This window comes from Corythoichthys intestinalis, chromosome 5, assembly GCF_030265065.1.
Source record: "Corythoichthys intestinalis isolate RoL2023-P3 chromosome 5, ASM3026506v1, whole genome shotgun sequence".
In the NCBI taxonomy this organism is placed as follows: Eukaryota; Metazoa; Chordata; class Actinopteri; order Syngnathiformes; family Syngnathidae; genus Corythoichthys; species Corythoichthys intestinalis.
The window spans coordinates 48,782,038-48,793,336 of record NC_080399.1 but is presented as its reverse complement, the minus strand read 5'-3'; the positions used below and the strand labels follow the sequence as shown (position 1 = coordinate 48,793,336).

The 11,299-nt window shown below is 39.7% G+C and overlaps 1 protein-coding gene across 2 annotated transcripts; it reads left to right on the top strand.

The window, feature by feature from the left end:
- The first annotated feature begins 214 nt into the window (after positions 1-214).
- On the top strand, positions 215-11,233 carry ces2b (carboxylesterase 2b). 2 transcript variants are annotated; one of them, XM_057836761.1, is made up of 14 exons: positions 215-586; positions 701-866; positions 5,140-5,332; positions 5,442-5,583; positions 5,779-5,912; positions 7,119-7,272; positions 7,346-7,450; positions 7,540-7,638; positions 9,955-10,098; positions 10,182-10,259; positions 10,337-10,484; positions 10,561-10,710; positions 10,798-10,870; positions 10,932-11,233. In XM_057836761.1, exons 2-14 carry the CDS (start codon positions 791-793, stop codon positions 11,116-11,118), a joined length of 1,683 nt encoding a protein of 560 aa, XP_057692744.1. In that variant the 5' UTR covers positions 215-586; positions 701-790; the 3' UTR covers positions 11,119-11,233. The 2 variants fall into 2 exon arrangements, with proteins under 2 accessions (XP_057692744.1, XP_057692743.1); XM_057836760.1 differs by having other exon boundaries at positions 215-866.
- The last annotated feature ends 66 nt before the right edge of the window (positions 11,234-11,299 follow it).

The following is an 11,299-nucleotide window of genomic DNA, read 5'->3' as shown; positions in this document are numbered from 1 at the left end:
TCTGTGCTTTCGTCGTTCCTAGTCTATCAGATTGGCGGTGAAAAGCCAGGCGCATTGCTGCCACCTGTCGGATTGGATGCGAACTGTAGATAATCAGAGGATAGGGGGGATAAAAACAGTGATGCATAATGAATGGCGGCCGCCGGCCGTCCAGGGCACCGGCCGTTCTGTGATCCTCCAGAACCCACAGATTACCAGTCCGCCCCTGTGTGGCGTATACTGCCATGGTAACAGTCCCTGGTGTCAACATATCCACCTTTCGTAGTCTCGGGAAGTTAGGCTGCACGCGATGAAGTTACACTCAAATTGACCTGATAAGCCAGAAAACCGGTTTCGTAGTACAGGCCAAAGGGCTTTGCAGGATTCCAAACACAGAAGGCATGTCGAGTCCTGTGCAGGAGAGAAGGCAGCAATCAGATTCAGCAAAAAGTCAGATTTGGAGCGCTAGGCAGGCAGGCAATAGGCAGACTTTGTAGATGGTCTGACAGACAGGCACTGACAACATGTCTTTAAATACACAGGTTATTTGCAACTGAAGGCTATCAGGGCGTGCAGCAACAGGAACAGAGGCCATGACAGAAAGAAGGTGAGGTAAATTGAGAGCACAAAGACTGGGAGATTACAACGTGTGAATTAGAGACGAACTCGGCTGCCTTCATTTTGTTAAGCTGGACTGAACCCGCACAATGAATACAACAAGTGTGCACAGAGGGCAAAGGTCAGCTGACTTGAGCACACCTCTTTACAACAACTTCATCAAAGCGTCAACATTCACAGAACCAGCAGCAACATGGAGTTATGTGGAGGAGAAAGACTTTGTTTTTTTACAGTTGTGCTTTATTTCTGTGTCGCGGCTGCAAGTGAAGGTAAGTAACATTTATTACAGACATTCCGTGATGTGAAATCTCACTCTAGCATATTGTTGCACTGCAGCAATCGTTCTCAATCAGTGCAGATTAGTTTCACGTAAAAGATCACGAGGTATGACAATTACAAATGGCAACAAGCAAAAAGATTAATGCTCAGCTAGATGGAAAATGGTACCAAGTTCACTCGTGTGTCCACGTGTTGAGAGATTTTTGCAGGTGGTTTGCTTTTAAATTATAAATATGCAATATTCAATATGAAACGTGTCCTGGTCAGTAAGTGTGAGGAAATATCATGACAATATAGGAAATCAACTTCATACCAACTATGAAAGCGTGATGTACTGTTTCTGAGCTTTGTGTACAAAGGGCATAGCCAATCCCTGCAGTTACCAGTCGTTCAAGTTTATTGTTTTTATTGTTCATGATTAACCAATTTTCCCAATACATCCATCCATCATTGGTACGCTTATCGTCACATGGGTCACAGAGGTGCTTAAGCCTATCCATGCTGACTATGGTCATTAGAACACCAAGGACTGGTTTTAAGCAGGGCACAAATATACAAACTATAACTGATAGTAACATCTAAAACTAATTTAAAACATTCAGTTAATCCATATACTATGGGATGTGGGAGGAAAGCAGAATACCTTGAGAAGATCCACACAGGCACAGGGGTAATATACAGCTCCACACAGGAAAGGCCATAGCCTCGGTTTTAACCCTCCACTGTGTCACCCGTTGCAATATTACGGAGCCCCTAAAGGGACATCGATAGAAATAAGATATATTTCGACCATCTGGTCAAGGGCGTAGGTTTAGTCTCAATCAAGGGTGTAGGTTTGGGGTCAACATTGGTAGGGACGATATGACAGCATGACATGCATGTACACTTTTTGCTGGGAACAGAACATTAATAAGACCAAACAGATTGGGTAAATGGGGGTCGGGGATACATTTTTCAGGAATATGAACCTAATTAATTGATAGGCTAAATGATCATTGCAAAATAAATCTGTATTGAGTTATACCAGTGCTTCTCAGTTATTTTCTGATACGCCCCTCATAGGAAGACACTATGCGCTAATGCGCTGGTCCTCATGGGAAATGCAGTCTTCAAAAAACTACCGCTTTTTGTCCACCAGTGTTGCTGAAATTGATCAAAACTGAAAAGTTACCAAGTGTTGCTTTACAACCACATAAACAAAATAAAAATGAAAATTGAGTAGAAGGGGGTAAACTTCGGTTCACTACATTTCTCACAGTTTAATTAACGTTAACAGCAGAAAATACATACAAAAGTGGTGGACACTTGTCTCTAAGCAGCTTCCTACTCGAGTTTTGCAGGTTAGCAAATTCACACAGTTTAATGTAATGCAAACTCAGATGCAGGTTTTAGCAGAATTTCAGTAGCAAAATTAGTGGTGTGTTCCCCACTTCCATTACATTCATGTCTTTTTACATTACTTACAGTGGCTGCTGCTGGCTGAAAAAAAATTTCTAATATCCCTCCTCTTTGAAGGGGGCGGATGAGGCGGCATGTTGTCGACATGTTGTATTTTCGTCCGGTCAATGCACATGTGTGTGTGGGGGGGCAAATCACCAGCCAATCAAACATGAGTTTGGGGGGGTGGACTAGCACATTCAGCAAGCGAAAAAGGGGTAATTATAAGTCTGAACATGATAAAAAAAAAAAATTCACTTAGTAATGGTAGGATCAATTGTATCCTTACAACATATGGGAAGGCAATCTAAATTACCTATTTGATGAACTCATTAAAAAATGCAAATGAGGTTGTTTAAAAGTTTGTGGGGACAATTTGAGCATCCTGAAATGTTGGTAGTGTTATGTTCGTACCGTCGCTATGCAAATCTACGCCCTTGGTCTCAATGTTGGTAGGGACAATATACATAACCTTAATCATAACCTGCATGTACACATTTTGCTGGGGACGGTACATTAATTAAACTCAACAGATTGGGTGAACGGCAGTCAGGGCTACATTTCTCTCCAATAAGAACCTAATTAAAGAATAGGCTTGATGAGTGATGCAAAAATAAATCTGTATTGACCTATACTAACTTTCACACTGCAAATTTACAGTACAACATCTTAATCTCTTAACTTTTCTTGAATCTAGTCGAATAATTTTCATGTTGTTTTGAGTTTTAAAGGCTAGTTAACATTAATGCGTCGGATTCTTCCACTTACTTTTAGTTAATATTACCATTTGTTCTTATTAAGCCTAAACATCAAAAAGTCAGTCATTTTTCACCTAAATCAAGAAAAAAATGCTTTCACACATGTTTTGAACAATATCTATTCTCAAATTAAGAATTTTTTTTTTCCTTTAACTTGTCCTGTTCAGCTGCTTGTCACAGTGAATGGAGATCTGAGTGTCCGATTGGTATAAATCGTTTATTAGGAAAAACCAGCAAACAGGAGGGGAACAAAAGAGAGAGAGAGAGAGAGAGAGAGAGAGAGAGAGAGAGAGAGAGAGAGAGAGAGAGATACATTGAACGCCAACACTAACTATGAATATGTTGGTGCTATCATTAGCTAGTTGTATTATTGAACTAAGAAAATATAAGAACAATTTTTTCTAAGATTAAGTATACATTTTTTTTTTACTTAAACTAAGTCTGTTAAGCTTTTTTTCAGCTAGCTATTTTAGATTATTTCAAGAAATCTGAGTAAAATTTACTTGAAGCTATAGCAAACAATTTCACTTATTTCTTACACTGAAAACAAGAGATTTTTTTTTCTTCAATTTTAAGGAAGTGGGTTTTGCAGTGCATATGTATTGGTTCAGGTGATACACCGTTTGATTCAAACCTTTGTTTTCAAAAACTGCTAAAAAAAAACATTTTTAAAACCTAAATAAATGTCTGGATTTTATTAGGAAATTAAAATTTCATGATTTGAACACAAATTATATTAACATACACAAGAAATACAAACTTGTTAATCATCTCTTAAGTGTCCAGGAATGCAAAAATAAATAAATAAATAAAATAAACATTTGTCTAAATTCCACTTAAAATTGTCTGTCTAAATAAATTAAATCCCCCCCCCAAAAAAAAAAACTTCTCAGTCAGGGAATTAAAAAAAAAAAAAGGAGCCTCCTTTCAGGAAAAACACTACTGCTTTTGTCCACAAGCATAGCCCAACTCAACAAAAAATGAAAGCTCCTTTGGGCTGCTTTAAGACCACATAATCAAAATAAAAATGAAAACTGGGGAGAAGGGGATACACCTTGGTACACTAAACTTCATACAGCTGAGCAGAGATTATTATATTTCTCACGGTTTAATTAATGTTAACATAGTAGAAAACACTTACAGAAGGACACTTCTCCTAAGCAGCTTCCTATTTCGTTAGCAAGTTCACACAGTTTAATGTAATGGTAATGCTAAACTGTGATGCAGGTTGGACTTTCAGTAGCAAGATTAGTGGTGCGTTTCACAACAATTACGTTTTACATTACTTACGGCGGGCTGCTGGCCTAAAAAAAACTTCTAATATCCCTTCCATGGCACGTAATTCTGGACTGTGAGAGTTGCGTTTGTATGTGTGAAGGGGGAGAGAAGGGCGGGGTCAAGTCATCAGCCAACCAAACGTGCGTTTCAGGAAAAAAAAACAGAATGGCACATTCAGCAAGTGAAAAAGGGGTAAAGGTAAGTCTGAAAATAATGAACATAATTCACTAAATAATGGGATGGGTCAATTCTATCGTTACAACAAATGGAAAGACAATCTAAATGACCTATATAACTGAACACATTATCTAATGAAAATAAGGTTGCTTAAAAGTTGGTGGGGACAATTTGAGCCTCCTGAAAAGTTGGTAGTGTTTTGTCGCTACCGTCCCCTATGCAAACCTATACCTTTGCATCTGGTGCACACCAGATAGTATGTGGTGTGCACAAGAAACTATCTGGTGTGCATGAGAAACAATCTGGTGTGCACCAGATACTGTAGTACGTAGTGCGCACTACAAACTATCTGGTGCGCACCAGAAAACTATTTGGTGCGTGTGACAAGAGATTTCTTGTAACCTCTTTACTATTAACATTACCAATGGGGAGGGAGTTTCTTTTGCCCCTTGTTTCATGAAATGCCCCGTGATGTCAAACCATCAGGAAATGTTATCAAATCGGATTATGTAATGTTTATATTTGCCCAACTTTAAGTGTGTGTGTTGGCTCACTGTTTAATGATCAAAAAAAGCGTTTTTGAACATTTGAAATCTGATTCTGTGCTTGACAGCACCCAGAGTTCACACGGCGCTTGGCAGTCTGAAAGGGGAGTATGTGACTGTAAAAGGGAAGGAGACAGGGGTCTACGCCTATCTAGCTGTCCCATTTGCAAAGCCACCTGTTGGGCCTGGTCTGAGATTCGCTCCACCACAGAAAGTGGAGGGATGGCAAGGAGTGAGAGATGCAACCAAGCAGCCACCAATGTGAGCTACTCTGTTTTCCAATTCTATAGTACTGCTGGGGAATATGTTACCTTTTACATTTGCTACATTATGATAGTAATATATACATATATTAAAAATCTTTCTTTAGGTGCGTTCAACATAGACAATTCCTTATTGATCTGCTGGATATGATTGGTGGCATAGCAAAAGAGATCCCAGATATTTCAGAGGATTGCCTTTACCTCAACATTTATACTCCTGCAAATAGAGCTCCTGATACTAAGCTCCCAGTAAGTGACATCTTCTGTTAGTTTGGACTGATACTATTTATCTACTGTAATTCCCACTCTGTTATGCCTTAAGAGTTGTTAATTTTTTTGTATAACAGATTCAAGATGAAAATGTATCACTTTTAGAGTACCTTTTCATCTAATGTAAATTTGTCTCAGTCAAAAACCTTGTCAGAATTTCTTCTTGGTTACCAGGTCATGGTATGGATCCATGGTGGAGGCTTTACACTAGGATCAGCTTCAATGTATGATGGATCTGCCATAGCTGCTTACCAGGATGTGGTTGTGGTGGCAATCCAATATCGCTTGGGAGCTTTGGGTTTTCTCAGGTTAGTAGTATAAAAACAGGCCATTTGAGTGAAATATGTCTTTCAGTCCTCCTCCTCCTGCTTGGCTATTATGGAGTCTTTTTTTAATTCAGCAGTCCAGATTTAAAATTTCAAACAGTAATTACACAAGCAGCAAATTAAAACATTATTTTGAACAGTGCACAAGAACTTAAGACTGCTGCATGATTTTACATCACAAAATTTTACCTTAGTCGTCAAATTTAAAAATGATGTTGCCACTAGTCCAAATACGATATCAAAATTCTGACTTCGATATGATCACTGCATGAAAGTACCTCGATACCAAAAATATTGCCGACACCTCATATATCTTTAATAAAATGTTGTGTGGACCATCGACTTCATAATGTATTTATGATACACGGGACCGATTCATAGGGGGCCTATCGCCGTCAAAGCTGACCAAGTGGAAACACAGACTAAGAGCTTTTATGAAAATTCTTGTGAATAAATGCTTAAATCCCTGAATTCTTTATTGATTGATTCTTGGTTAAAGGCAAAAAAACCTTGCAGGTAGCATTTATTTTACATAAATATTGCGAACTATGAGGCTCGTTAATGATGAAATTAGCGGCCGCCATATGTAAGCAAAAAGCTTTTTCCGTCGAAAATTCTCGTTAATAATGCTTAAATCCCTGAATTCTTTATAGATATCAATGGAAAACAGTCTCGATACTTGGTTAAAAGCAAAAGAAAAAAAAAACCATGCAGTTAGCATTTATTTTACGTAAATATTGCCAAGTACAATGTCAATGCTGTAGCGGCTAATTTCTCCCACTGAGATTTTTTTTTCACGTTTCAAAATGCATGCATGGTACGAAAAATCTAATAATTACCTTGATACCTCGAACAAATCACTCCTGAGACAATCCTTCCCGTTTTTATGCGGTACAGCTTTCGCACTTTTTTAACCTAAATCCGGCATTGGATCCCTTCATGTGTTGACTAACTGCCACCGACTGCGAATAACTGAAGCGGACTGTAGGACAGCCACCTACTTGAAGGCGTTGCGCAGTGGCTGACAGATGTGACCCGCCAATACAGTAATGAAATATATGTGTTGACTTCAAATGAAAACCACAGCAAATGATAGAATTACCTTGGAAGTATTTAAATTCAAATGTTCATTGAGCATATCTGAGCAACATTTCAAATTGCTGGGCATGTACTGTATCTTTTATCCAGCACAGGAGATGAGCATGTGCCTGGTAACTTTGGCCTACTTGACCAGGTTGAAGCTCTCCGCTGGGTCCAAGAGCACATTGAAAACTTTGGGGGAGACCCTGCCTCGGTCACCATATTTGGAGAGTCGGCTGGTGGAGTAAGCGTTTCCCTGTTGGTGAGGATCACTCGGATGATAGGTCAACTTTCCAAAATTCTTTATTCATGCTCGTATTTGGGTTTCATAACAGCTTCTATCACCATTATCCCACGGATTGATACATCGAGCCATTGCTGAAAGTGGCACTGCTGCTATGGATGCGTTCTTGTCAAATGATCCCTTACCAGTAGCACAGGTTGATTATTATTTTGAAATCTAAATTCTTTCCCCTGTTTGTTACATGATAACATTTATAGTTGATGTTTCCTTGCCTTCCATTTTCAGTTGATTGCAAATGCATCTGGATGTAGTATTGAAAGCACAAAGAAGATTGCTGCTTGTTTGAAAAAGACTGATTTTGACACTTTTCAGACTCTTGCACAGGTATAAAATAATTCCGTCTGATTTAAATACCGTAATTTTCGGACTATATATAAGGCGCACCTGACTATAAGCTGCACCTGACACTAAGCCACCACCTACAAAATTTGAACCGAAAACGGCATTTGTTCATAGATAAGCCGCACCGGACTATAAGCCGCAGCCGTCCTCACTGTATTATCGGATCTTTACACCAAAAGATATTAACCGGTAATACTTTATTTGACAGCGGTGTCATAAGACTATCATAATTATGACATGACACTGTCATGATAATTAATAAATGCTTATGACAGCTGTCATTTAGCGTCATCCTACAAATTATCTCACTTTGGAATGGATCTTAAAGATCCGACCTAGACATACATGGAGTTAGTGACAAAATTTGCCGGGTAGCACTTACAGTGTATCACAAAAGTGAGTACAACCCTCACATTTCTGCAGATATTTAAGTATATCTTTTCATGGGACAACACTGACAAAATGACACTTTGACACAATGAAAGGTAGTCTGTGTGTAGCTTATTTAATAGAGTTAATTTATTTTCCCCTCAAAACAACCCCTGGCAACAAAAGTGAGTACACCCCTAATCGAAAGTTGTCAATATTAACATACATACAACATGTCAACTGTCAATATTTTGTGTGGCCACCACTATTATCCAGAACTGCATTTACTCTCCTGGGCATGGAGTTGACCAGAGCCTCACAGGTTGCCACTGGAATGCTCTTCCACTCCTCCATGATGACGTTGCGGAGCTGCCGGATATTTGAGACTTTGTGCACATCCACCTTCCACTTGAGGATCCCCAAAAGATTTTTTATTGGGTTCAAGTCTGGAGACATGCTTGGCCAGTCCATCACCTTTACTCTGAGCCTCTTCAGTAAAGCAGTGGTCATCTTGGAGGTGTGTTTGGGGTCATTGTCATGCTGGAACACTGCCCTGCCACCCAGTTTCTGGAGGGAGGGATCATACTCTACAGCAGTATTTCACAGTACATGTTGGAGTTCATGTTTCCCTCAATGGAATGTAACTCTCCAACACCTGCAGTAGTCATGCAGCCCCAGACCATGACACTCCCACCACCATGCTTGACTGTAGGCATGACACACTTATCTTTGTACTCCTCACCTGGTCGCCGCCACACATGCTTGAGACCATCAGAACCAAACAAATGAATCTTCGTCTCCCGTCTCTTCATTGACCATAGGACATGGTTCCAATAATCCATGTGCTTTGTTGACATGTTTTCTGCAAACTGCTTGCGGGCTTTCTTGTGTACCGTCTTCAGAAGAGGCTTCCTTCTGGGGTGACAGCCATGCACACCAATTTGATGTAGAGTGCGGCGCATGGTCTGAGCACTGACAGGCTGACCCCCCCACCTCTTCGATCTCTGCAGCAATGCTGACAGCACTCCTGAGACAATCTTTCAAATAAAAGATTTGGATGTGACACTCAGCACGTGCGCTCAACTTCTTTGGACGACCAACCCGAGGCCTGTTTTGAGTGGACCCTGCTCTTTTAAAATGCTGAAAACGCTGGATGATCTTAGCCACTGTGCTGCAGCTCAGTTTAGGGTGTTGGCAATCTTCTTGTAGCCTTGGCCATCTTCATGTAGCGCAACCATACGTCTTTTAAGATCCTCAGAGAGTTCTTTGCCATTTGTTGCCGTGTTGGAACTTTCAGTGACCAATATGAGAGAGTGTAAGAGCTGCACTACAAACTTGAACACACCTGCTCCCTATGCACACCTGGACCTAGTAACACTAACGAGTCACATGACATTTTGGAGGGAAAATGGCAAGCAGTACTCAATTTCGACATTTAGGGATGTAGTTTCTAAGGGGCGACTCACATTTGTTGCCAGGGGTTTAGATATTAATGGCTATATTTTGAGTTATTTTGAGGGGAAAATAAATTAACTCTATTATATAAGCTGCACGCAGACTACTTTTCATTGTGTCAAAGTGTCATTTTGTCAGTGTTGTCCCATGAAAAGATATACTTGAATATCTGCAGAAATGCGAGGGGTGTGCTCACTTTTGTGATACACTGTAATGACATCTGTCCTAAGCATTCATTAATTCCCATGATATTGTCATGTCATAATTATAACGGTCTTATGCTGTCAAATAAAGTGTTACCACAAATAAGCTGCACTGTACTAAAAGCTGCAGGATTCAAAAGGAGGGGAAAAAAGTATTGGCTTATAGTCCGAAATTTACGGTATAATGCAAAACGCATATAGGTGTCAAAACTCACGACATTGCTCCCTGTTTTTCTAACTGCTGTCTCTCATCTAAACTGTATTTCCTCAGGATCCAAACCTAAGATTTACGATTACTACAGATGGATACTTCCTTAAAAAAACAATAAATGAACTATTTGAGAAGCATGAAATTCTGAAAATCCCATTCATGACTGGTGTTAATGACCATGAAGGCGGTTGGTTAATTCCTGCTGTAAGTGTTACTAATGTTTTCTGCAATCTCTAAGTTCCATAGTTGCACTAACAAATAAATGCAATCACTTCTATTCTTCCTAGTTCATGGCTCCTCCAAACTGGACTGAAGGAATGGACCGGGAGCAGGTTTTAAACACATTCGTACTCTTCAGCTCCAATGTAAGACTTTTATGCCATCATATTGCTTTCTTTTAAGGATGCAAGTTTTTCTGGAAAGTGCCATTTATTTTCTTTAGCTCGAAGACTCTATTGTCATGGATCTGATGGCGGATGAATATCTCGGAGATGGTGAAGATCGTGTAAAAAATAGAGACGCTTTCACCGAGTTCTTTGGGGATATGTTGTTTACCATTCCTGCCATTAAGACTGCAAATGCGCACAGAGGTACAGCGAGTACAAACACATTTTTCATCAATTATTTGTCAATGACAAATAATATTATTGACTCCTCTATCTGTAGATGCAGGTGCCCACGTTTACCTGTATGAGTATCAGCATCCGCCTAATTTCATGAAAGCAAAAAGACCAAGCTTTGTTAGGTGTGACCATGCCGATGAACTCTTTACAGTTTTAGGGTTTTGCTTTACAACGGGCCACATCAAGCTAAATGGTAAGACCAAGTTTGACATTTCAATAAATATCGCATTGTTTACCTAGAGTGCAAAGTGTTTTACAAATTGCAGTACTTTTGTTATAGCAACATGCCTGGAGGAGGAAGAAGAACTTAGTAGAACAATGATGGCCTACTGGGGCAACTTTGCTCGGACAGGGTAATAATGCAAATCTTGTTTGACGCCAACCGAAACAGACAAGTTCATGTATTTTTTGCAGGTCGCCAAATGGTGATGGCCTTGCTTACTGGCCCAATTATGGCAAAGAAGAGAAGTACCTGGTCATAAAAGCTAAAGAGCAGGTCGTTGCCCAGCATCTGAGAAAGGATCGCTTTGTCTTCATGACTCAAATCCTTCCAGAGAAGGTTCGGCTACATCAGGAAAAGATTGACCACGGCGAACTTTAGAAGAATTGCATCTATTATTCTGCTTCAGCTTGCATTATTTGGGATTTAGTCATTAAATTCAATGCACTGATTTACTGTAAACCAACAGCATCAATAAACGTTGAAGGGATTTTGAGTGCTCTCCAAGCATGATGCATTGTAGAAACTGTATTGGTCCACTTGTAATTTTCTAAAATCTTCA